The sequence below is a fragment of the Carcharhinus amblyrhynchos genome, unplaced genomic scaffold, assembly GCF_965287045.1.
Source record: "Carcharhinus amblyrhynchos unplaced genomic scaffold, sCarAmb.v2.hapA scaffold_435, whole genome shotgun sequence".
Taxonomy (NCBI): domain Eukaryota; kingdom Metazoa; phylum Chordata; class Chondrichthyes; order Carcharhiniformes; family Carcharhinidae; genus Carcharhinus; species Carcharhinus amblyrhynchos.
Genome location: NW_027650175.1, coordinates 8,100 through 35,523, shown reverse-complemented (window position 1 = coordinate 35,523; position 27,424 = coordinate 8,100). Strand labels below are relative to the sequence as shown.

At 52.7% G+C, this 27,424-nt stretch overlaps 1 protein-coding gene across 1 annotated transcript; it reads right to left on the bottom strand.

Annotated features, from left to right (window-relative positions):
• Positions 1 to 233: 233 nt before the first annotated feature.
• Positions 234 to 26,803, bottom strand: LOC145339381 (NF-kappa-B inhibitor epsilon-like). The gene is made up of 6 exons (XM_080183825.1): positions 26,484 to 26,803; positions 15,132 to 15,234; positions 10,550 to 10,793; positions 8,502 to 8,590; positions 2,770 to 3,018; positions 234 to 316 (listed from the first exon to the last, which is right to left on the bottom strand). The coding sequence occupies exons 1-6, from the start codon at positions 26,801 to 26,803 to the stop codon at positions 257 to 259; spliced, it is 1,065 nt and encodes a 354-aa protein (XP_080039951.1). The 3' UTR covers positions 234 to 256.
• Between the last annotated feature and the right edge of the window lie 621 nt (positions 26,804 to 27,424).

Here is a 27,424-nt window from a genome sequence, read left to right as displayed (position 1 = left end):
TAGTCGCGGGGAGCGTCCTGTCCTCCCCACCCGCACCGCGGTCCCCGCCGTCCCAGGGCAAGGAGTCCGGGCGGAGAGGGGGGACGGGAGGCTGGAAGGGGCCTCTCCGTACCCCGGCCCGCTGGGAGCCGAGTGTCGCCACCTTCCCCTTCCCCCCAAACCCCCCCCCCCCCCCCCCCCCCCCGTGGCGTTACATTATGTACGGACGGGAAGTCCGCCGCTCCTGGTTCCTCCCCCCCCCCGAACAACTCCGAACTCACACCGCCACGGGCTGTCCCACCAGCCTCACATCGTCGAACGGAAACAACTCGAGAATCTGAAATGAGAGACGCATTTCGTTACATCAAAGGGTCGGAGGGAGGGAAGGCGGCCATTTTGTCGCCCCATGACCGACCTGTCCCTTCAATCTTAACGAACGTAACTTTACTAGTGTCATCTAAGGGACAATTTAGCATGGCCAATCCACCCTAACCTGCACATCTTTGGACACTAAGGGGCAATTTAGCATGGCCAATCCACCCTAACCTACACATTTTTGGACACTAAGGGGCAATTTAGCATGGCCAATCCACCCTAACCTACACATCTTTGGACACTAAGGGACAATTTAGCATGGCCAATCCACCTAATCTACACATCTTTGGACACTAAGGGGCAATTTAGCATGGCCAATCCACCTAATCTACACATCTTTGGACACTAAGGGGCAATTTAGCATGGCCAATCCACCTAACCCAAACATCTTTGGACACTAAGGGGCAATTTAGCATGGCCAATCCACCTAACCCAAACATCTTTGGACACTAAGGGGCAATTTAGCATGGCCAATCCACCTAACCCAAACATCTTTGGACACTAAGGGGTAATTTAGCATGGCCAATCCACCTAACCTACACATCTTTGGACACTAAGGGGCAATTTAGCATGGCCAATCCACCTAACCCGCACATCTTTGGACACTAAGGGACAATTTAGCATGGCCAATCCACCTAACCTACACATCTTTGGACACTAAGGGGCAATTTAGCATGGCCAATCCACCTAACCCAAACATCTTTGGACACTAAGGGGCAATTTAGCATGGCCAATCCACCTAACCTGCACATCTTTGGACACTAAGGGACAATTTAGCATGGCCAATCCACCTAACCTACACATCTTTGGACACTCAGGAGCAATTTAGCATGGCCAATCCACCTAATCTACACATCTTTGGACACTAAGGGGCAATTTAGCATGGCCAATCCACCTAACCTGCACATCTTTGGCCACTAAGGGGTAATTTAGCATGGCCAATCCACCTAACCTACACATCTTTGGACACTAAGGGGCAATTTAGCATGGCCAATCCACCTAACCTGCACATCTTTGGACACTAAGGGACAATTTAGCATGGCCAATCCACCTAATCTACACATCTTTGGACACTAAGGGGCAATTTAGCATGGCCAATCCACCTAATCTACACATCTTTGGACACTAAGGGGCAATTTAGCATGGCCAATCCACCTAACCTGCACATCTTTGGACACTAAGGGGCAATTTAGCATGGCCAATCCACCTAACCTGTACATCTTTGGACACTAAGGGACAATTTAGCACGGCCAATCCACCTAACCTGCACATCTTTGGACACTAAGGGGCAATTTAGCATGGCCAATCCACCTAACCTACACATCTTTGGACACTAAGGGACAATTTAGCATGGCCAATCCACCTAACCTACACATCTTTGGACACTAAGGGACAATTTAGCATGGCCAATCCACCTAACCTACACATCTTTGGACACTAAGGGACAATTTAGCATGGCCAATCCACCTAACCTACACATCTTTGGACACTAAGGGACAATTTAGCATGGCCAATCCACCTAACCTACACATCTTTGGACACTAAGGGACAATTTAGCATGGTCAATCCACCTAACCTACACATCTTTGGACACTAAGGGACAATTTAGCATGGCCAATCCACCCTAACCTGCACATCTTTGGACACTAAGGGACAATTTAGCATGGTCAATCCACCTAACCTACACATCTTTGGACACTAAGGGACAATTTAGCATGGTCAATCCACCTAACCTGCACATCTTTGGACACTAAGGGGCAATTTAGCATGGCCAATCCACCCTAACCTACACATCTTTGGACACTAAGGGGCAATTTAGCATGGCCAATCCACCTAACCTGCACATCTTTGGACTGTGGGAGGAAACAGGAGCACCCGGAGGAAACCCACGCAGACACGGGGAGAATGTGCAAACTCCACGGAGACGGGGATCGAACCCAGTTTTCCTGGCGCTGTGAGGCAAGTCCCATCCTTTCCGTGTCCCACCTCGCAGCGAGGACGCGGGGGGGCGGAGGAGGGGGTGGGTTGCGTCCCGGGAAGAGGCAGCAGAGATTTCCAGGGACCAGGCCGGAGCCCAGGGATTGGGACGGCCGAGGGGAGCCGGGAATAGGCCCAGGCTGTCCGGGGAGAGTAGGCCGGGACGGGGAGAGCCTTCCGAATCGCGAGGGGCTTTGACGCCCGGCCTAGTCTCACGGCCGAGAGGCCGAGGAGGGGGAGAGGCGGGAGGAGGCGGATGAGGGATCCTGACAGGAAATCCGGAGGAACTTCCTTCTCCCGGGAAGTGGGGGCAGGAGGGCGAGGGGAATGAGGAATTCAACCACCGCACACTTCCGGCCCATCACCCAGGCCCTCCTACACCCCCCCCCCCTCCCTCGCCCCCACCCCACCCCCCTCCCCAGGACAGACGTCACCTACGTTCCAGTTACTGTTGGCCAAGTCCACGGGTGTGTCCTCCTCCATGTTGGGCAGCAGCGGGTCAGCGCCAGCCTGGCAGAGGGCGGAGGCGATGCCCGGGTCCATCCTGCCTGCCGCCAGGTGCAGGGGGGTGCAGCCGTTGTACATGGGGGCGTCAGGGTCGCCCCCGGCCCGCAGGAGCCTCGAGACCAGGCCCAGATCGCCAAGTTCCACCGCCAGGTGCAGCGCCGTGCGCCCGCTGGTCGCCTCCTGCTGGTCACAGAGGGGGAGAGAGGGGAGGGTCAACAGGGTAAAGGGGGGTTACGCTCCTCCGAGCCCGCCGGGTACATATACGCACACTCCCTCCACACCGCGCACGCACACTCCCTCCCTATCGCGCACACATACGCAAACTCCCTCCCCATCACGTACACATACGCAAACTCCCTCCCTATCGTGCACACATACGCAAACTCCCTCCCCATCACGTACACATACACAAACTCCCTCCCCATCACGTACACATACACAAACTCCCTCCCCATCACGTACACATACGCAAACTCCCTCCCCATCACGCACACATACGCAAACTCCCTCCCCACCGTGTACACATACGCAAACTCCCTCCCCATCACGTACACATACGCAAACTCCCTCCCCACTGTGTACACATACGCAAACTCCCTCCCCATCACGTACACATACGCAAACTCCCTCCCCATCACGTACACATACGCAAACTCCCTCCGCACCGCGCAAACATACGCACACTCCCTCCCCATCACGTACACATACGCAAACTCCCTCCCCATCACGTACACATACGCAAACTCCCTCCCCATCACGTACACATACGCAAACTCCCTCCCCATCACGTACACATACGCAAACTCCCTCCCCATCACGCACACATACGCAAACTCCCTCCCCATCACGTACACATACGCAAACTCCCTCCCCATCACGCACACATACGCAAACTCCCTCCCCATCACGCACACATACGCAAACTCCCTCCCCATCATGCACACATACGCAAACTCCCTCCGCACCGCGCACACATACGCAAACTCCCTCCCCACCGTGTACACATACGCAAACTCCCTCCCCACCGTGTACACATACGCAAACTCCCTCCCCACCACGTACACATATGCAAACTCCCTCCCCATCACGTACACATACGCAAACTCCCTCCCCATCACGTACACATACGCAAACTCCCTCCCCACCGTGTACACATACGCAAACTCCCTCCCCATCACGTACACATACGCAAACTCCCTCCCCATCACGTACACATACGCAAACTCTCTCCCCACTGCGCACACACACTCCCTCCCCACAGTGTACACATATGCAAACTCCCTCCCCACCATGTACACATACGCACACTCCCTCCGCACCACGCGCACACATACGCACACTCCCTCCGCACCGCGCATGCAAACTCCCTCCCCATCATGTACACATACGCAAACTCCCTCCCCATCGCGCACACATACGCAAATTCCCTCCCCATCACGTACACATACGCAAACTCCCTCCCCATCACGTACACATACGCAAACTCCCTCCCCATCACGTACACATACGCAAACTCCCTCCCCATCGTGTACACATACACAAACTCCCTCCCCATCACGTACACATACGCAAACTCCCTCCCCATCATGTACACATACGCAAACTCCCTCCCCATCGCGCACACATACGCAAACTCCCTCTCCATCACGTACACATACGCAAACTCCCTCCCCATCATGTACACATACGCAAACTCCCTCCCCATCACGTACACATACGCAAACTCCCTCCCCACCACGCACACACACACTCCCTCCCCACAGTGTACGCATACGCAAACTCCCTCCCCATCACATACACATACGCAAACTCCCTCCCCATCACGTACACATACGCAAACTCCCTCCCCAGCGCGCAGACACACACTCCCTCCCCACCATGTACACATACGCACACTCCCTCCGCACCGTGCATGCAAACTCCCTCCCCATCACGTACACATACGCAAACTCCCTCCCCATCACATACACATACGCAAACTCCCTCCCCACTGCGCACACACACTCCCTCCCCACAGTGTACACATACGCAAACTCCCTCCCCATCACGTACACATACGCAAACTCCCTCCCCACCGTGTACACATACGCAAACTCCCTCCCCATCACGTACACATACGCAAACTCCCTCCCCATCACGTACACATACGCAAACTCTCTCCCCACTGCGCACACACACTCCCTCCCCACAGTGTACACATATGCAAACTCCCTCCCCACCATGTACACATACGCACACTCCCTCCGCACCACGCGCACACATACGCACACTCCCTCCGCACCGCGCATGCAAACTCCCTCCCCATCACGTACACATACGCAAACTCCCTCCCCATCACGTACACATACGCAAACTCCCTCCCCATCACGTACACATACGCAAACTCCCTCCCCATCACGTACACATACGCAAACTCCCTCCCCACTGCGCACACATACGCAAACTCCCTCCCCATCACGTACACATATGCAAACTCCTTCCCCAGCGCGCACACACACACTCCCTCCCCACAGTGTACACATACGCAAACTCCCTCCCCACCACGCACGCACACTCCGCATCGCGCACGCACACTCCCTCCCCAGTGCGCACACATACGCACACTCCCTCCCCACGTACACTCCCTCCCCATGCATGCACGCACACTCCCTTCCACACATAGTCTCTCCCCACTGCGCACGCACACTCCCCCCCTCCATGTACTCACACATTCCTCATGTTGTGAAGTTAAGTTTGGGAAGCGTGGTCCCTTTTAAGAGCTGGTCTGGTGTCTGTGCTGGGATATTTAAAATGCGTGGGGCGCACAGGGTACACAGAGTGCAACATTTGTAACCAGAACCAAGCATCAGAGTTGTCTTGGTAACAGGCTTTGCAGGTTTTTGAATTTTGACGGCCTATCAGTTTAAAGAAGAGACTCCGCTATCAGGAACCTATCGAATCTGAATTTGATTATTGTTGGCAACATCAGACCAATCCTGGAGTCGGAAAATTCATAGGTCATCAGAGTTATTTAAAATGTGTGGGGCGCACAGGGTACACAGAGTGCAACATTTGTAACCAGCACCAAGCATCAGAGTTGTCTTGGTAACAGGCTTTGCAGGTTTTTGAATTTTGACGGCCTATCAGTTTAAAGAAGAGACTCCGCTATCAGGAACCTATCGAGTCTGAATTTGATTATTGTTGGCAACATCAGACCAATCTTGGAGTAGGAAAATTCATAGGTCATCAGAGTTATTTAAAATGTGTGGGGTGCACAGGGTACACAGAGTGCAACATTTGTAACCAGCACCAAGCATCAGAGTTGTCTTGGTAACAGGCTTTGCAGGTTTTTGAATTTTGACGGCCTATCAGTTTAAAGAAGAGACTCCGCTATCAGGAACCTATCGAATCTGAATTTGATTATTGTTGGCAACATCAGACCAATCTTGGAGTAGGAAAATTCATAGGTCATCAGAGTTATAAAGAGGAACTCAACTGCCTGCCTGGAGTCCAACTGAAGAGCTGCCACCTCTCAACACCTAGAGAGGGAAAGGGCGCCTCCCTGCCAGCTAAAAAATATCTCTTAAGGGAACTATCTAACAAAAGGGAACCAAATCAGAAAGAGCTTACAGACAGCGGGATGGACAGAAGGATTCCAAATGTTTCCCAAGCCACAAAACCTGGTTGTATATTTTTCGAGAGTGACTAAATTGTGTTTAAAATTTGGTGAGAAATGTTCCTTGTATTTATTTGAACAGCATCCCAATAATATTTTACTTTAATAGATATGTTACTTGTTTAGTTAAAGTTCCCGGTTGGTTAAATAAATTAATTATTCCCTTAAAGTCTTCCTGTTAGCGAACCTCGAAATGTTACTGCAGAATAACTAACACCTTCCCAAACACTTTTAACTGATTGTGAAGCGAGTGAGACCTCTCTGGTAGATTGGGCTTGTCTTTTCAAACCGGGAACAACTTCTGTGTCGTAAAACCCACGCACGCCTTTCACACGTCACGTACAGCCCCCACTCCCCCCCCACCACCCCGAGGCAAACACGACCCCCAGGCAGCACCCTCACCCAACATGCACTGTAACCCAGGGCACGTTAACCACTGGTCCACACTGGCCACTGGCCCACACTTAACACTGGTGCGCACTCGACGCTGGCACACACTCGACACTGGCGCACACTCAACACTGGCACACACTCGACACTGGCGCACACTCAACACTGGCGCACACTCGACACTGGCGCACACTGGACACTGGCACGCACTCGACACTGGCACGCACTCGACACTGGCGCACACTGGACACTGGCACGCACTCGACACTGGTGCACACTGGACACTGGCACACACTCGACACTGGCGCACACTCGACACTGGCGCACACTCGACACTGGCGCACACTCGACACTGGCGCACACTCGACACTGGCGCACACTGGACACTGGCACGCACTCGACACTGGCACGCACTCGACACTGGCGCACACTGGACACTGGCACGCACTCGACACTGGTGCACACTGGACACTGGCACACACTCGACACTGGCGCACACTCGACACTGGCACGCACTCGACACTGGTGCACACTGGACACTGGCACACACTCAACACTGGCACGCACTCGACACTGGCGCACACTCAACACTGGCACGCACTCGACACTGGTGCACACTGGACACTGGCACACACTCGACACTGGCGCACACTCAACACTGGCACGCACTCGACACTGGTGCACACTGGACACTGGCACACACTCAACACTGGCACGCACTCGACACTGGCACGCACTCGACACTGGTGCACACTGGACACTGGCACACACTCGACACTGGCACGCACTCGACACTGGCGCACACTCGACACTGGCGCACACTCGACACTGGCGCACACTGGACACTGGCACGCACTCGACACTGGCACACACTCGACACTGGCACGCACTCGACACTGGCACGCACTCGACACTGGCACGCACTCGACACTGGCACACAGTCGACACTGGCGCACACTGGACACTTACACACTCGACACTGGACACTGGCACACACTCGACACTGGCTCACACTCGACACTGGCTATGAGTTCACACTCACCTCGGGCACAAACGTATAAATGCAATAAAGTTTTTTATTTGCGTTTTTTTGTTGGGCAAATGAGAGCACATTGGGTATATAGCCCAGAGCCCTGGGGAAAATCACCCCCACCATCCCATGTCAGTGCGGCGCTCCCTCAGCACTGACCCTCTGACAGTGCGGCACTCCCTCAGCACTGACCCTCTGACAGTGCGGCGCTCCCTCAGCACTGACCCTCTGACAGTGCGGCACTCCCTCAGCACTGACCCTCTGACAGTGCGGCACTCCCTCAGCACTGACCCTCTGACACTGCGGCACTCCCTCAGCACTGACCCTCTGACACTGCGGCACTCCCTCAGCACTGACCCTCTGACAGTGCGGCACTCCCTCAGCACTGACCCTCTGACAGTGCGGCACTCCCTCAGCACTGACCCTCTGACAGTGCGGCACTCCCTCAGCACTGACCCTCTGACAGTGCGGCGCTCCCTCAGCACTGACCCTCTGACAGTGCGGCACTCCCTCAGCACTGACCCTCTGACAGTGCGGCACTCCCTCAGCACTGACCCTCTGACAGTGCGGCACTCCCTCAGCACTGACCTGCGTGTTGACTCGTGCTCCTGAGTACAGTACATGTTCCACCATCCTGTCATTCTGGGATAGCACAGCCAAATGTAAACAGGTCAATCCTACGGGAAGATCCCAGAGACATCATTCGTCAATCCCAATCTGCCCCCTCGACACTCAGACACGAGCGGGAACGCCGCTCGATACTCAGTACCCCCCCCGATATCACACCCCACCCAATAACATCTCCACAATGCAAGTTATCATGAGCTGAGTACAGTTTATTCATTAGCAACATTAACACCGCAATGAAGTGACTGTGCAAATCCCCCTCGTCGCCCACACTCCGGGTTACACCGCAGGACAATTTAGCATCTAACCAGCACCTGTCTTTCGGGCTGTGGGGAGGAAAAAAACCCACGCAGACACGGGGAGAATGTGCCACCTCCGCACAGACAGTGACCCGGGGCCCGGAATCGAACCCGGGTCCCCCGGCGCCGCGAGGCAGCAGCGGTGCTAACCCGCTGTGCCAACACGAGGTACAGGAGCAGAATTCGACCACTCAGTCTGTCCCGCCGTGGGCGCTAGGCTTCTCAACCCCATTCTCCCACCTTTCCCCCGTAAACTTTGACCCCCCTTTTCCATCGAGGACCTGTCCATCCCTGCCTTGAATACACTCAATGATCCGGATCTCCTCTGTGTAAATTAATTCACTTAGTATCCAAAGATGTGTAGGTTAGGGTGGATTGGCCATGTTAAATTACCCCTTAGTGTCCAAAGATATGCAGGTTAGGGTGGATTGGCCATGCTAAATTGCCCCTTAATGTCCAAAGATGTGCAGGTTAGGTGGATTGGCCATGCTAAATTGTCCCTTAGTGTCCAAAGATGTACAGGTTAGGTGGATTGGCCATGCTAAATTGCCCCTTAGTGTCCAAAGATGTGCAGGTTAGGTGGATTGGCCATGCTAAATTGCCCCTTACTGTCCAAAGATGTGCAGGTTAGGTGGATTGGCCATGCTAAATTGTCCCTTAGTGTCCAAAGATGTGTAGGTTAGGTGGATTAGCCATGTTAAATTACCCCTTAGTGTCCAAAGATGAGTAGGTTAGGTGGATTGGCCATGCTAAATTGTCCCTTAGTGTCCAAAGATGTGCAGGTTAGGTGGATTGGCCATGCTAAATTGCCCCTTAGTGTCCAAAGATGTGTAGGTTAGGGTGGATTGGCCATGCTAAATTGCCCCTTAGTGTCCAAAGATGTGTAGGTTAGGTGGATTGGCCATGCTAAATTGCCCCTTAGTGTCCAAAAATGTGCAGGTTAGGTGGATTGGCCATGCTAAATTGCCCCTTAGTGTCCAAAAATGTGCAGGTTAGGTGGATTGGCCATGCTAAATTGTCCCTTAGTGTCCAAAGATGTGCAGGTTAGGTGGATTGGCCATGCTAAATTGCCCCTTAGTGTCCAAAGATGTGTAGGTTAGGGTGGATTGGCCATGCTAAATTGCCCCTTAGTGTCCAAAGATGTGCAGGTTAGGTGGGTTGGCCATGCTAAATTACCCCTTAGTGTCCAAAGATGTGCGGGTTAGGTGGATTGGCCATGCTAAATTGCCCCTTAGTGTCCAAAGATGTGTAGGTTAGGTGGATTGGCCATGCTAAATTGTCCCTTAGTGTCCAAAGATGTGCGGGTTAGGTGGATTGGCCATGCTAAATTGCCCCTTAGTGTCCAAAGATGTGTAGGTTAGGTGGATTGGCCATGCTAAATTGTCCCTTAGTATCCAAAGATGTGTAGGTTAGGGTGGATTGGCCATGCTAAATTGCCCCTTAGTGTCCAAAGATGTGTAGATTAGGTGGATTGGCCATGCTAAATTGTCCCTTAGTATCCAAAGATGTGTAGGTTAGGGTGGATTGGCCATGCTAAATTGCCCCTTAGTGTCCAAAGATGTGTAGATTAGGTGGATTGGCCATGCTAAATTGCCCCTTAGTGTTCAAAGATGTGTAGGTTAGGGTGGATTGGCCTCGGTGTTAATGTAAGCCTATTTGTGTCACGCATAAATAACCAGCCGTGCCCGCTCCCCGCCCCGGCCCACGCACCTTGCCAGTTGTGCCGCTCCAGGTTCCGAGGCGTGTCCGCCGGCTCGCGGTGCCCCCGGCAGCGGCGCTCCTGGGCGCTGAGGGGCCGGGTTAGGGCCCGAGCGCTCTCCTCCAGGCCGTAGAGGCAGGCCAGGTGGAGCGGGGTGTTCCCGTTGCGGTCCTGCAGCTCCGCGTCCGCCCCAAGCACCACCAGGTGGCGTACGATGCTGGCCTGCCGCGTGTACATGGCCAAGTGGAGCGGCGTCTGCGTGTCAGAACGGACATGAGTGAGTGAGGGGGTGGTGGGGTGGGGGGGACACGTATCATCACGCAGGGAAAGGGGGGGGAGGGTTACCGAAACGAGAAGCAGGAGGAGGTCACGTAGCCCGTCCTGCGCCCCCGATCATTTTTATCATGGCAGTACGTCAAATTCAATGTCTCCCCCCCCTCCAGCAACCCCCCCCCCCTCCAAATGTCCCTCGATACCTTTTGCCCCAAGACCGATACCCAATTTCCTCCTGAAATCTCACAACGTTTCGGCCTTTCTCTGGGAGAGAATCCCACCCCCTCTCCGGGTGAAGACATTTCTCCTCACCTCAATCCTAAAAGATTTACCCCTTATCCCCAAACTGTGACCCCCCCGCTCAATGTTCCCCCACCATGGGGAACATTCTTTCCAAATCTTACCCCGTCTAACCCTGTTAGAATTTGAGAAGTTTCTATCAGATCCCCCCCTCTCACTCCTCTAAACCCCAGTGGGATTAGTTTGGGGATTGATACAGGGCTATGGGGAGAGAGTGGGGCAGTGGGATTAGTTTGGGGATTGATACAGGGCTATGGGGAGAGAGTGGGGCAGTGGGATTAGTTTGGGGATTGATACAGGGCTATGGGGAGAGAGTGGGGCAGTGGGATTAGTTTGGGGATTGATACAGGGCTATGGGGAGAGAGTGGGGCAGTGGGATTAGTTTGGGGATTGATACAGGGCTATGGGGAGAGAGTGGGGCAGTGGGATTAGTTTGGGGATTGATACAGGGCTATGGGGAGGGAGTGGGGCAGTGGGATTAGTTTGGGGATTGATACAGGGCTATGGGGAGAGAGTGGGGCAGTGGGATTAGTTTGGGGATTGATACAGGGCTATGGGGAGAGAGTGGGGCAGTGGGATTAGTTTGGGGATTGATACAGGGCTATGGGGAGAGAGTGGGGCAGTGGGATTAGTTTGGGGATTGATACAGGGCTATGGGGAGAGAGTGGGGCAGTGGGATTAGTTTGGGGATTGATACAGGGCTATGGGGAGAGAGTGGGGCAGTGGGATTAGTTTGGGGATTGATACAGGGCTATGGGGAGAGAGTGGGGCAGTGGGATTAGTTTGGGGATTGATACAGGGCTATGGGGAGAGAGCGGGACAGTGGGATTAGATTGGGGATTGATACAGGGCTATGGGGAGAGAGCGGGGCAGTGGGATTAGTTTGGGGGTTGATACAGGGCTATGGGGAGAGAGCGGGACAGTGGGATTAGTTTGGGGATTGATACAGGGCTATGGGGAGAGAGTGGGGCAGTGGGATTAGTTTGGGGATTGATACAGGGCTATGGGGAGAGAGCGGGGCAGTGGGATTAGTTTGGGGATTGATACAGGGCTATGGGGAGAGAGCGGGGCAGTGGGATTAGTTTGGGGATTGATACAGGGCTATGGGGAGAGAGTGGGGCAGTGGGATTAGTTTGGGGATTGATACAGGGCTATGGGGAGAGAGCGGGGCAGTGGGATTAGTTTGGGGATCGATACAGGGCTATGGGGAGAGAGCGGGGCAGTGGGATTAGTTTGGGGATTGATACAGGGCTATGGGGAGAGAGCGGGGCAGTGGGATTGGTTTGGGGATTGATACAGGGCTATGGGGAGAGAGCGGGACAGTGGGATTAGTTTGGGGATTGATACAGGGCTATGGGGGGAGAGCGGGGCAGTGGGATTAGTTTGGGGATTGATACAGGGCTATGGGGAGAGAGCGGGGCAGTGGGATTAGTTTGGGGATTGATACAGGGCTATGGGGGGAGAGCGGGGCAGTGGGATTAGTTTGGGGATTGATACAGGGCTATGGGGAGGGAGCGGGGCAGTGGGATTAGTTTGGGGATTGATACAGGGCTATGGGGAGAGAGCGGGGCAGTGGGATTAGTTTGGGGATTGATACAGGGCTATGGGGAGAGAGCGGGGCAGTGGGATTAGTTTGGGGATTGATACAGGGCTATGGGGAGAGAGCGGGGCAGTGGGATTAGTTTGGGGATTGAGCTATGGGGAGAGAGCGGGACAGTGGGATTAGTTTGGGGATTGAGCTATGGGGAGAGAGCGGGGCAGTGGGATTAGTTTGGGGATTGAGCTATGGGGAGAGAGCGGGGCAGTGGGATTAGTTTGGGGATTGATACAGGGCTATGGGGAGAGAGCGGGGCAGTGGGATTAGTTTGGGGATTGATACAGGGCTATGGGGAGAGAGCGGGGCAGTGGGATTAGTTTGGGGATTGATACAGGGCTATGGGGAGAGAGCGGGGCAGTGGGATTAGTTTGGGGATTGATACAGGGCTATGGGGAGAGAGCGGGGCAGTGGGATTAGTTTGGGGATTGAGCTATGGGGAGAGAGCGGGACAGTGGGATTAGTTTGGGGATTGAGCTATGGGGAGAGAGCGGGGCAGTGGGATTAGTTTGGGGATTGAGCTATGGGGAGAGAGCGGGGCAGTGGGATTAGTTTGGGGATTGATACAGGGCTATGGGGAGAGAGCGGGGGCAGTGGGATTAGTTTGGGGGTTGATACAGGGCTATGGGGAGAGAGCGGGACAGTGGGATTAGTTTGGGGATTGATACAGGGCTATGGGGAGAGAGCGGGGCAGTGGGATTAGTTTGGGGATTGATACAGGGCTATGGGGAGAGAGCGGGGCAGTGGGATTAGTTTGGGGATTGATGCAGGGCTATGGGGAGAGAGCGGGGCAGTGGGATTAGTTTGGGGATTGATACAGGGCTATGGGGAGAGAGCGCGGCAGTGGGATTAGTTTGGGGATTGATACAGGGCTATGGGGAGAGAGTGGGGCAGTGGGATTAGTTTGGGGATTGATACAGGGCTATGGGGAGAGAGCGGGGGCAGTGGGATTAGTTTGGGGATTGATACAGGGCTATGGGGAGAGAGCGGGGCAGTGGGATTAGTTTGGGGGTTGATACAGGGCTATGGGGAGAGAGCGGGGCAGTGGGATTAGTTTGGGGGTTGATACAGGGCTATGGGGAGAGAGCCGGGGGGAGAAACCCGCTCTTCATTTGCGTGGCGCCTGACCCGACCCCGGGGCTTCGCACAGCCCTCTGCGGCCAATTGTAGAAACCCCTCGGGGCGTGGCCCCTATCGCAGTGTGGTGTTGGGGGGGAGAGAGAGAGAGAGGGAGAGAGAGAGAGAGCCATTTTGTGCACAGCAAGATCCCACAACACTGGACAATGTGAGCGGGAGGAGGGTCAGACAATTAGCACAGCGAGATCCCGCGCATGGCAATGTGGTGGAGGGGGTGGGGTGGGGTGTTAAAGGGGTCACCAATTTGTACACAGCAAGATCCCACGCACAATGAGGGGGGGGCGGCGAGGGGCAGACAAGTAGCGCACAGAAGGATCCCACGCACAGCAATGTTGGGGGGGGCGGGGCAGGGGCGGGCTAATTCGCGCACAGCATGATCCCACACATGACAACGCGGGGGACGGGAAGTCAATTGGTGCACAGCAAGATCCCACACACAACAACGAAGGGGGGGGGCGGGGGCAGATAATTAGCACAGCGAGATCCCACACACAACCGTCTGGGGGCTGGGCAGCCATTTTGTGCACAGCGAGATCCCACGGACCACAATGACGGGGGTGGGGGGGGGGAGGGGCATATAATTAGCCCAGCAAGATCCCACACACCGCAATGTGGTGGGGGTGGGGCGGGGAGGAGCAGATAATTAGCACAGCAAGATCCCAGACGTCATAATGTGGTTGGGTTTGGGGGGGGGGGTGGGGGGGGTGGCGTTGGGCAGCCAATTAGTGCACGGGAAGATCCCACGCGCAACAATGTTGGTGGGGAGGGGGGGGGGTGCCAGGGGCAGCTAATGAGCGCACAGCAAGATCCCACATGCAACACAATGAGCGGGGGTGTGGGAGAGGAGGGCAGCCAGTGACCAACACAGCAAAATCCCACGCACGACGACGACGTGGGGGGGGGGGCAGCCAATTTAGCGCACAGCAAGATCCCACAAACAAGCAAGCAATCTCGGCCTTTTATTCTGCGGCCTCATTGAGGTGGGGGGGGGGGAGCGTATATATTTTGGCCTCAGAACACTGGAGAGAACCACCACCACCCCCCCCACCCCCAACCCCCAAAAAACCCCACCGACCCCCCCCTCAAGCCCCGTGCGACATTCTCCCCTCAGAGGGAGTGGCCCTCCCTGGGAGGACGAGAGGGCCTCGGGCCTACCCTCCCTGCCCCACCTCTCTCCGAGCTGGCTGCGCGGCGAGAGAGACATGACCCCCCCCCAACAACCACCCCCCCCAACAACCCCCCCCACCTCCCAACCCCCTCCCTCCTCCACTCCGCCCTCGCTCTTTTACCTGGTAGAGATCGTTCTGCCAGTTGAGATACTCCAGACTGGACTGCCCGATGAAGGTCAGGGCTAAGGATTCGGCCTGGTGAATGATACAGAGATGGAGAAACCTAGAATAGTGCGGAGGAGGAGGAGAGGGGGGGAAAAGAAGGCAGGAATTAAGAATCGGGGGGTGGGGGGGGATTAACAGATTATTTTTCTCATTCATTCGTCAGACATGGGCCCGCATTTATTGCCCATCCCTAGGAGGGGCAGTAGAGAGTCAACCACATTGCTGAGGCTCTGGAGACACGTGTAGGCCGGACCCGGAGGGGGGGTAAGGATGGCCGATTTCCTTCCCGAGAGAGAACCGGTTGGGTTTTTCCAACTAAGGATGCAGAGGGACAATTTTTTTCACGGAGTTGGAACGGGGTTGGGTACAACTTGGAAAAGCATCTATACCGGGGTGTTGGCGAGACCAGGAAGACCAGGGGTATAGAATATAAGAGCTGGAGTCTAATGTTGCAGTTGTATAGAACGTTGGTTAGGCCGCGTTTGGAGTACTGCGTCCAGTTCTGGTCGCCTTACTACCGGAAGGACGTGGAGACTCTGGAGAGAGCGCAGAGGAGGTTTACCAGGATGTTGCCTGGTATGGAAGGACTGGGGTATGAGGAAAGATTGAAGAAATTGGGGCTCTTTTCCCTTGAAAGATGGCGACTGAGGGGGGATCTAATAGAGGTATATAAGATTATGAAGGGTATAGATAGAGTAAACAGAGGTAAGCTATTTCCTATAATAGAGACACATTGGACAAGGGGCCATGGACTTAAGGTGAGGGGGGGAGAGGTACAACACGGATATTAGAGGGGGGTTTTTCACACAGAGGGAGGTTTTTCACACAGAGGGTAGTGGGGGTATGGAATGCTCTGCCAAGTAAGGTGGTGGAGGCAAACATGCTGGAGTTGTTGAAGAGTAAATTAGACAGGCACATGAGTGGGTTGGAGATGGGTGGATATAGGAGATCCTCTTAAATAAGGGTCATCAGCATTGGGGCGTCCCTGGTAATGTAAATGGGTATAGTATGATAATAATGTTTTTTCTCTTTTCATTCACAGGTTTTAAGTCAGTCCGCCTCATGTCCAACGAGGGGCATACACGCGATGGGTCGTACTCTTGGTTCTCCGAGATTGGCCTAGTGCTTCATGTCGTTAGTGTGTGCCTAAACTGGCAAAATGCTCTGCCAAGTAAGGTGGTGGAGGCAAACATGCTGGAGTTGTTGAAGAGTAAATTAGACAGGCACATGAGTGGGTTGGAGATGGGTGGATGTAGGAGGGTTGGAGATGGGTGGATGTAGGAGATCCTCTTAAATAAGGGTCATCAGCATTGGGGCGTCCCTGGTAATGTAAATGGGTATAGTACGATAATAATGTTTTTTCTCTTTTCATTCACAGGTTTTAAGTCAGTCCGCCTCGTGTCCAATGAGGGGCGTACACGCGATGGGTCGTACTCTTGGTTCTCTGAGATTGGCCTAGTGCTTCATGTCGTTAGTGTGTGCCTAAACTGGACCAGATACTGGGCAAGACGACAGCTCAGTGACTATCACTGATTGCTGTGCAGACACATGGATTTGGGCCGGTGTCTGTGCGGGAGTTGGCGCATTCTCCCCGTGCCTGCGTGGGTTTTCTCCGGGTGCTCCGGTTTCCTCCCCACACCCCAAAGATGTGCTGTTAGGCTGATTGGCAGGAATAAATTGTCCCTCAATCAGTTTCCCTCAATCTGGATGGCCATAAAACATTAGACAGGGGTCGTGGGTGGTGTTGAGATGGCGGCGTGGGCTCATTGGGCCTGTTTCCCAGGCTGAGTTTGTTCTTTGACCACATTTGGGATATTGTACGCGGTTGTGGTCACCTCGCTATCAGAAGGGTGCAGAAGCTTTGGAGAGAGGGATTTACCAGGACGCTGCCCGGTTTGGAGGGTAGGTCTGATGAGGAAAGGTTGAGGGACTTGAGTGGAGAACCTTTTGTACCTCTCCCCCGTCTCGCTTTAAACCCTCTAGTGTTTAGACTCCCCTCCCTTTTGGGGGAAAAGATATTGACTATCGAGCTGATCTGTGCCCCTCGTTATTTTACGGACCTCTATAAGATCACCCCCTCCAGAGAAAAGAGTCCCAGTTCTATCCCAGCCTCTCCCCAATCCATCAAATCCCGGTAACGTTCTAGTAAATCTTTACCGCGCTCTCTCTAGTTTAATAATATCCTTTCTATAACCGGGTGACCCAGTATGCCAAGTGTGGCCTTCCCAGTGTCTTGTCCAAGTCTTAAATGTGACTAATCTAACAGCCCAACAATGACGTTGGGGGGGGGGGGCAGCTGATTAGCGCACAGCAAGATCCCACAAGCCACCCTGTTTGTGATGGCAAGTGGGCAATCGTTGTAGGGTGGGCTGCGGCGGTTTTGGGGGGGGGGGAGGTGGAGGGTACATATTTTGGCCTCAGAACTCTGGAGAGAACTACCCCGCAACACCCGACCCCCCCCCAAAAACCTCCGACCGCCCCCCCCACTTACTTGCCTGCCCGCCACCTACCCCCTCCCCCAACTCCTCAGAGGGAGCGGCAGCTCGGCCTTCCCTGGGAGAACGAGCGGGCCTCGGGCGTGCCGTTTCCCCCCAACTCCAACCCCGCCACCTCCCAACCCCCTCCCTCCTCCACTCCGCCCTCGCTCTTTGACCTGGAAGAGATTGTTCTGCCAGTTAAGATACTCTGGACTGGACCCGCCACTCTCTGTGTTGAATAAAAACCGATCCCAGTTTATTCATAAGAACGTAAGAAATAGGAGCAGGAGTAGGCCATCTAGCCCTTCGAGCCTGCCCCGCCATTCAATAAGATCATGGCTGATCTGTCGTGGCTCAGTTCCACATTCCCACCCTCTCCCCATAACCCTTAATCCCCTCTCTTATCAAAAACCCATCAACCCGCGTCTTAAATATATTTAGCGAGGCAGCCTCCACCACTTCAACGGGCAGAGAATTCCAGAGATTCACCACCCTTTGAGTGAAGAAGTTCCTCCTCAACTCCGTTCTAAACCGCCCCCCCTTTATCTTGAGGCTGTGCCCCCTAGTCCTACTGTCCTTTCTGAGCGGGAAGAGTCTCTCCACCTCTATCCTATCCATCCCATTTATCATCTTATACGTCTCAATGAGATCTCCCCTCATTCTTCTAAACTCTAACGAGTACAAGCCTAGTTTATTCAGCCTCTCCTCATAGCTCAACCTCCTCAACTCCGGTATCAGCCTAGTAAACCTCCTCTGCACTCCCTCCAAGGCCAAAATATCCTTGCGTAAGTGCGGCGCCCAAAACTGCACACAGTACTCCAGCTGCGGCCTCACCAATGCCCTATACAGCTGCAGCAAGACCTCCCTACTTTTATATTCAATCCCCCTCGCTATGAAGGCCAGCATCCCATTCGCCTTCCTGACCACCTGCTGCACCTGCAAGCTGGGTTTTTGCGACTCATGCACAAGGACGCCCAGGTCCCTCTGCACCGTCGCCTGCTGCAGTTTTTCGCCACGTAAGTAATAATCCTTCCTACCATTATTCCTACCAAAGTGGACCACCTCGCACTTGCCAACATTAAATTCCATTTGCCATTTCCTGGCCCATTCGCCCAGCCTATCTAGATCCTTCTGTAGACTCTCCACACCCTCCGCACAATTTGCCGTTCCCCCAATCTTGGTGTCATCAGCAAATTTTGACACCCTACACTCGGTTCCCTCCTCCAGATCATCTATATAAATGGTAAAAAGCTGAGGCCCCAGCACCGACCCCTGGGGCACTCCACTAGTCACCATCCGCCAATCCGAATAGCACCCGCCACTCTCTGCCTCCTATTTGACAACCAATCCTCTCTCCACGCTAACACCCTACCCCCAACTCCATGTCCCTCGACCTTCTGCAATAACCTCTTGTGAGGTACCTTGTCAAACGCCTTCTGAAAATCCAGAAAGACCACATCCACCGGCTCTCCTCTATCCACCGCCCTAGACACATCCTCATAGAACTCATTCCCGGGCGACGTTTTGGTAAACCTCTCCTGCCCCCTCTCCAAAGCCTCCTGGGAGTGTGGGAACTAGAATTGGGCGCTGTATTCCAATTGTGTTGGTCTAACCGATGCTTTAGAGCACTGTAACATAACTGGTCAATTTTTACATAGCATGGCCTGTACTCTCAGTCTGCACCACCTTAAGGATCTGTGCCCCCAGCTCTCTCTCTCTCTCTGGGTGTCCGAACAGGTTTTGAGATGGGCATCTCAAAAGGACTATTACTTACGGGGCGAAAAACTGCAGCAGGCGACAGTGCAGAGGGACCTGGGCATCCTTGTGCATGAGTCGCAAAAACCCAGCCTGCAGGTGCAGCAGGTGGTCAGGAAGGCGAATGGGATGCTGGCCTTCATAGCGAGGGGGATTGAATATAAAAGTAGGGAGGTCTTGCTGCAGCTGTATAGGGCATTGGTGAGGCCGCAGCTGGAGTACTGTGTGCAGTTTTGGGCGCCGCACTTACGCAAGGATATTTTGGCCTTGGAGGGAGTGCGGAGGACGTTTACTAGGCTGATTCCGGAGTTGAGGGGGTTGAGCTATGAGGAGAGGCTGAATAAACTAGGCTTGTACTCATTAGAGTTTAGAAGAATGAGGGGAGATCTCATTGAGACGTATAAGATGATGAATGGGATGGATAGGATAGAGGTGGAGAGACTCTTCCCGCTCAGAAAGGACAGTAGGACTAGGGGGCACAGCCTCAAGATAAAGGGGAGGCGGTTTAGAACGGAGTTGAGGAGGAACTTCTTCACTCAAAGGGTGGTGAATCTCTGGAATTCTCTGCCCGTTGAAGTGGTGGAGGCTGCCTCGCTAAATATTTTTAAGACGCGGGTTGATGGGTTTTTGATAAGAGAGGGGATTAAGGGTTATGGGGAGAGGGCGGGAATGTGGAACTGAGCCACGACAGATCAGCCATGATCTTATTGAATGGCGGGGCAGGCTCGAGGGGCTAGATGGCCCACTCCTGCTCCTATTTCTTATGTTCTTATCTCCATCTCACACAGCCATGAGATTTGAACTCAGGGACCCCGGGGGTTCGAATCCCCGGCTCAGGGTCACCGTCTGTGCGAAGTCTCCCCATGTCTGCGTGGGTTTCCTCCGGGTGCTCCGGTTTCTTCCCACACTCCAAAAGATGTGCTGGTTAGGTGCTAAATTCTCCCTCAGTGTAACCCAGACAGGCAACGGAGTGTGGACGACTAGGGGAGTTTCACAGTAACTTCATTGCAGTGTTAATATAAGCTGACTTGTGACACTGATAAATAAACTTTAACACTTTAAATTTAGCATGGCCAATCCACCTAACCCGCACATCTTTGGACACTAAGGGGCAATTTCGCATGGCCAATCCACCTAACCTGCACATCTTTGGGCACTAAGGGGCAATTTAGCATGGCCAATCCCCCTAACCTACACATCTTTGGACACTAAGGGACAATTTAGCATGGCCAATCCACCCTAACCTACACATCTTTGGACACTAAGGGGCAATTTAGCATGGCCAATCCACCTAACCTACACATCTTTGGACACTACGGGGCAATTTAGCATGGCCAATCCCCCTAACCTACACATCTTTGGACACTAAGGGACAATTTAGCATGGCCAATCCACCCTAACCTACACATCTTTGGACACTAAGGGGCAATTTAGCATGGCCAATCCACCCTAACCCGCACATCTTTGGACACTAAGGGGCAATTTAGCATGGCCAATCCACCTAACCTGCACATCTTTGGACACTAAGGGGCAATTTAGCATGGCCAATCCACCTAACCTATACATCTTTGGACACTAAGGGACAATTTAGCATGGCCAATCCACCTAACCTACACATCTTTGGACACTAAGGGACAATTTAGCATGGCCAATCCACCCTAACCTACACATCTTTGGACACCAAGGGACAATTTAGCATGGCCAATCCACCTAACCTATACATCTTTGGACACTAAGGGACAATTTAGCATGGCCAATCCACCTAATCTGCACATCTTTGGACACCAAGGGACAATTTAGCATGGCCAATCCACCTAACCTGCACATCTTTGGACACTAAGGGACAATATAGCACGGCCAATCCACCCTAACCTACACATCTTTGGACACTAAGGGACAATTTAGCATGGCCAATCCACCTAACCTGTACATCTTTGGACACTAAGGGACAATTTAGCATGGCCAATCCACCTAACCTGTACATCTTTGGACACTAAGGGGCAATTTAGCATGGCCAATCCACCTAACCTGCACATCTTTGGACACTAAGGGACAATTTAGCATGGTGGCACAGCGGGTTAGGACTGCTGCCTCACAGGGAGCCGGGTTCGATTCCCGGCTCGGGTCACTGTCTGTGCGGAGTCTGCACATTCTCCCCGTGTCTGCACGGGTTTCCTCCGGGTGCTCCGGTTTCCTGCCACAGTCCGAAAGAGACGTGCGGGTGAGGGCGCTAAACTCTCCCTCAGTGTTCTCGGAACGGGCTACAGAGTGTGACGATGAATTTCGCAGTAACTCCATTGCGGTGTTAATGTAAGCGTAATAATAAATAAACTTATTTCGAATTGTCCGAGCCCTTCTGTGGCCTATCTACCTCCTCTGCACGACCAATCCCTAATCCAGTTACGCTAATGCCCCGGACATTCTCTCTTCCACCTTCTTCCGTCGGGAAAAAGATACAAAAGTCTAAGGTCCCGTACCGACCGACTCAAGAACAGCTTCTTCCCTGCTGCTGTCAGACTTTTGAATGGACCTACCTCGCATTAAGCTGATCTTTCTCTGCACCCTCGCTGTGACTGTAACACTACATTCTGCACCCTCTCCTTTCCTTCTCTATGAACGGTATGCTGTGTCTGTACAGCGCGCAAGAACTAATATTTTTCACTGTATCCCAGTACACGTGACAATAATAAATCAAATCAAATATTAAATTGATCTTTCTCTACACCCTCGCTGTGACTGTAACACTACATTCTGCACCCTCTCCTTCTCTATGAACGGTATGCTTTGTCTGTATAGTGCGCAAGAAATAATACTTTTCACTGTATCCCAGTACACGTGACAATAATAAATCAAATCAAATATTAAGTTGATCTTTCTCTACACCCTCGCTGTGACTGTAACACTACATTCTGCACCCTCTCCTTTCCTTCTCTATGAACGGTATGCTTTGTCTGCAAGAAACAATATTTTTCACTGTATCCCAATACATGTGACAATAATAAATCAAATCAAATATTAAGCTGATCTTTCTCTACACCCTCGCTGTAACTGTAACACTACATTCTCCTTTCCTTCTCTATGAATGGTATGCTGTGTCTGTATAGCGCAAGAAATAATACTTTTCACTGTATCCCAATACATGTGACAATAATAAATCAAATCAAATATTAAGCTGATCTTTCTCTACACCCTCACTGTGACTGTAACACTACATTCTGCACCCTCTCCTTTCCTTCTCTATGAACAGTATGCTTTGTCTGTATAGCGCAAGAAATAATACTTTTCACTGTATCCCAATACATGTGACAATAATAAATCAAATCCTCAGACAGTGACCCCTGGTTCTGGACTCCCCCCACCACTGGGGACACCCCCCCTGCATCTCCCCTGTCTGGTCCTGTTAGAATTTTATAAATCTCTATGAGATTCCACCCGCCTGCCAAACTCCAGGGAGAAGTATCCCCACCTCGTCAATCTCTCCTCCTACATCATGGGGTTCGGTTACGAGTGGTGTGCCTCAGGGATCTGTTTTGGGGCCACTGCTGCTTGTAATTTTTATTAATGATCTGGATGAGGGTATAGTTGGGTGGATTAGTAAATTTGCTGATGACACCAAAGTCGGAGGTGTGGTAGATTGTGAGGAAGGGTGTCATAGTCTGCAGGGAGACTTAGACAGGTTGCAGAGCTGGGCCGAGAGGTGGCGGATGGAATTTAATGCGGAGAAGTGTGAAGTAATTCACTTTGGTAGGAATAACAGATGTGTCGAGTATCGGGCTAACGGGAGGACTCTGAATAGTGTGGATGAGCAGAGGGATCTAGGTGTATGTGTACATAGATCCCTGAAAGTTGGGAATCAAGTAGATAAGGTTGTTAAGAAGGCATACGGTGTCTTGGCGTTTATTGGTAGGGGGATTGAGTTTAGGAGCCGCAACGTCATGTTGCAACTGTACACAACTCTGGTGCGGCCGCACTTGGAGTACTGTGTGCAGTTCTGGTCCCCACATTACAGGAAGGATGTGGAGGCTTTGGAGAGGGTGCAGAGGAGGTTTACCAGGATGTTGCCTGGTATGGAGGGGAGGTCCTATGAGGAGAGACTGAGGGATTTGGGGTTGTTTTCGCTAGAAAGAAGGCGGCTAAGAGGGGATCTTATAGAAACATATAAGATGATTAGAGGTTTAGATAGGGTGGACAGTGATAGCCTTTTTCCTCGGATGGAGAAAGCTAGCACGAGGGGGCATGGCTTTAAATTAAGGGGGGGTAGTTATAGGACGGATGTCAGGGGTAGGTTCTTTACCCAGAGGGTGGTGAGGGACTGGAATGCCCTGCCTGCTGCAGTTGTAAATGCGCCTAGTTTGGGGGCGTTTAAGAGATCCGTGGATAGGTTTATGGACGAAAAGGGATTGGTTTAGGTTAGTGGGTCATTGTTTTTGTAACTGGTCGGCACAACATCGTGGGCCGAAGGGCCTGTTCTGCGCTGTAATGTTCTATGTTCTATGTTCTATGTAATGTTCTATGTTCTATGTTCTATGTAATGTTCTATGTTCTATGTTCTATGTAATGTTCTATGTTCTATGTTCTATGTAATGTTCTATGTTCTATGTAATGTTCTATGTTCTATGTAATGTTCTATGTTCTATGTTCTATGTAATGTTCTATGTTCTATGTTCTATGTAATGTTCTATGTTCTATGTTCTATGTAATGTTCTATGTTCTATGTAATGTTCTATGTTCTATGTAATGTTCTATGTTCTATGTTCTATGTAATGTTCTATGTTCTATGTTCTATGTAATGTTCTATGTTCTATGTTCTATGTAATGTTCTATGTTCTATGTTCTATGTAATGTTCTATGTTCTATGTTCTATGTAATGTTCTATGTTCTATGTTCTATGTAATGTTCTATGTTCTATGTAATGTTCTATGTTCTATGTTCTATGTAATGTTCTATGTTCTATGTAATGTTCTATGTTCTATGTTCTATGTAATGTTCTATGTTCTATGTAATGTTCTATGTTCTATGTTCTATGTAATGTTCTATGTTCTATGTTCTATGTAATGTTCTATGTTCTATGTTCTATGTAATGTTCTATGTTCTATGTTCTATGTAATGTTCTATGTTCTATGTAATGTTCTATGTTCTATGTTCTATGTAATGTTCTATGTTCTATGTAATGTTCTATGTTCTATGTTCTATGTAATGTTCTATGTTCTATGTAATGTTCTATGTTCTATGTTCTACATCCGCCCCCAGAATTGGCCTGGTAAATCCTCACTGCACTCCCTCGAGTGCAAGAACATCCTCCCTCAGACAAGGAGACCAGAACCGCACCCGATACTCCAGGTGAGGCCTCACCAAGGCCCCTGGAACAACACATCCCCTCGCTCGAAACCCCTCGCAACGAGGGCCTACACTTGCCTTCTTCTCCAGCCGTTGCCCTTTGCAAGCTTACCTTCAATGACTATTTACTCCCCACTCTCCCAAGTAGGCCGCAGGACGCCAACCAAGAAAGTGACGTGACAGACAGACAGATGGGGAGTCCCCTCTTGGCGTCACGTTACTTCCTGTCACTCCAGAGCCTTCGGGTTCGACACCGAACGAAGGAATCTCCCCCTCGCCTCAGGCCCAAAATGGCCTCCTGAGAACGTGGTCTCCCCGTTCTAGACTCCTACCCCCACCCAGCCAGAAACTAGGTGACACCAGTCAAGTATTAGGGGACATAGGTTTGAGGGTGCGCGGGGGGAGAGGTTTAGAGGGGACACGTGAGGCAATTTTTGACGCAGAGGGTGGTGAGTGTGTGGAAGGCGCTGCTGGAGGAACGTTACAAGCACAGAAGCAGGCCCCGCACCCTTCCAATCCCATCCCATTCATGGAATCATCGCACTACCCCTCAAACGGCACTGTGCGGCAACAGTGCTAACCCACTATGTCACCACCCGACAATCCTGCAAGATATACAGCACGGGTGGCACAGTGTGTTGGCACGGCTGCCTCACGGCGCCAGGGACCCGGGTTCGATTCCCGGCTCGGGTCACCGTCTGTGCGGAGACTGCGCATTCTCCCCGTGTCTGCGTGGGTTTCCTCCGGGTGCTCCGGTTTCCTCCCACAGTCCAAAAGATGTGCAGGTTAGGTGGATTGGCCATGCTAAATTGCCCCTTAGTATCCAAAGATGTGTGGGTTCGGTGGATTGGCCATGCTAAATTGGGCCTTAGTGTCCAAAGATGTGTGGGTTCGGTGGATTGGCCATGCTAAATTGCCCCTTAGTGTCCAAAGATGTGTAGGTTAAGTGGATTGGCCATGCTAAATTGCCCCTTAGTGACCAAAGATGTGCAGGTTAGAACATAAGAACATAAGAAATAGGAGCAGGAGTAGGCCATCTAGCCCTTCGAGCCTGCCCCGCCATTCAATAAGATCATGGCTGATCTGTCGTGGCTCAGTTCCACATTCCCGCCCTCTCCCCATAACCCTTAATCCCCTCGCTTATCAAAAACTCATCAACCCGCTTCTTGAAAATATTTAGCGAGGCAGCCTCCACCACTTCAACGGGCAGAGAATTCCAGAGATTCACCACCCTTTGAGTGAAGAAGTTCCTCCTCAACTCCGTTCTAAACTGCCCCCCCCCCTTATCTTGAGGCTGTGCCCCCTAGTCCTACTGTCCTTTCTGAGCGGGAAGAGTCTCTCCACCTCTATCCTATCCATCCCATTCATCATCTTATACGTCTCAATGAGATCTCCCCTCATTCTTCTAAACTCTAACGAGTACAAGCCTAGTTTATTCAGCCTCTCCTCATAGCTCAACACCCTCAACTCCGGCATCAGCCTAGTAAACCTCCTCTGCACTCCCTCCAAGGCCAAAATATCCTTGCGTAAGTACGGCGACCAAAACTGCACACAGTACTCCAGCTGCGGCCTCAGGTGGATTGGCCGTGCTAAGTTGCCCCCTTAGTGTCAGGGGGTTTACAGGGATAGGGCCTGGGTGGGATTGTGGCCAGTGTAGACCCGATGGGCCGAATGGCCTCTTTCCTCACGGTGGAGATTCTCTGCTTCGAGGAAAAGCGAACAAGAAACGGTCACTTACGTGTCTCCCTCTTTACTGAGGTAAGCCCAGGGGTTGAAGGCCGTCTCCTGGGCCGGGGCCTTGGCGGAGGATCCCAGGGAGCACCGGCTGCCGAAACTGTCCAGCGGGCCTGAGCTGTAGGCCGAGTCGCACCTCTCCCCGCTGCTGCCGCCGCCGTACTCCGGCCCCGGGCCTAGTCCGCAGGGCTGCTCCCGGCCTTCCTCCTCCTCCTCCTCCTCCTCCTCCTCCTCCTCGTCCAGCCCAGAGTCGCAGCGCCGGAGGCGTCCCCCGGCCTGCTTGGGGCCGGACCGTCCCCCCTCGGTGCCGGCGGTCAGGGCCATCTCCTGGACTCGCCGAGGCCCAGGGGACCGGAGAGACGGCTCCGAGTTTTGAGGGAGGGGAGGTTTGAGGGGGAGGCAGCTCGCTGTTTACAACCCCCCCCCACCTCCTCCTCCTCCTCCTCCTCCCTCTCTTCCCTGGCCTCCGAGAGCCGCGAACTGCCGGAATAAAACTGTCGGTCGAACGTCCCCCCCCCCCTCCAACACAACCCCTTCACAGGCTCCCTTCCCCCACCCCCCTCAAGGCCAACCTCCCCGTCAGCCGGTTCCCTTAAAGGCAAAGTGCAGTCGGCTTCCTTTCACCCCGGGCCTTGCTCTCACAGGCCCTTTAAAACAGCTGCCACAGACCAAGCCGAGGGGCTCTGTCCCTTTAACCGAGGATCAGCAGCGATGAACAACTCCTGTAAGACGATCTAGTGCGGGCGCACGGGGCCAACTGAGGCAGAAGTGCGGGACGTAGGTTGAACTCAGCAGTTCCTAGCCACGTCACAGCCTGCTGACACTCTGGACTGCTGCCAATAACTCAACAAACCTCCAAAGATGTGTAGGTTAGGTGGATTGGCCATGCTAAATTGCCCCTTAGTGTCCAAAGATGTGTAGGTTAGGGTGGATTGGCCATGCTAA

Excerpts from the sequence above, each read along its gene's own strand:
- LOC145339381 (XM_080183825.1), bottom strand. The coding sequence starts at position 26,803 with ATGGCCCTGACCGCCGGCACCGAGGGGGGACGGTCCGGCCCCAAGCAG. Across the intron at positions 15,235-26,483 it reads CTCAGTAAAGAGGGAGACAC|GTTTCTCCATCTCTGTATCA; the intron begins GTAAGTGACCGT and ends GCACTATTCTAG. Across the intron at positions 8,591-10,549 it reads GGAGCGGCACAACTGGCAAG|GATTGACCTGTTTACATTTG; the intron begins GTGCGTGGGCCG and ends ATCTTCCCGTAG.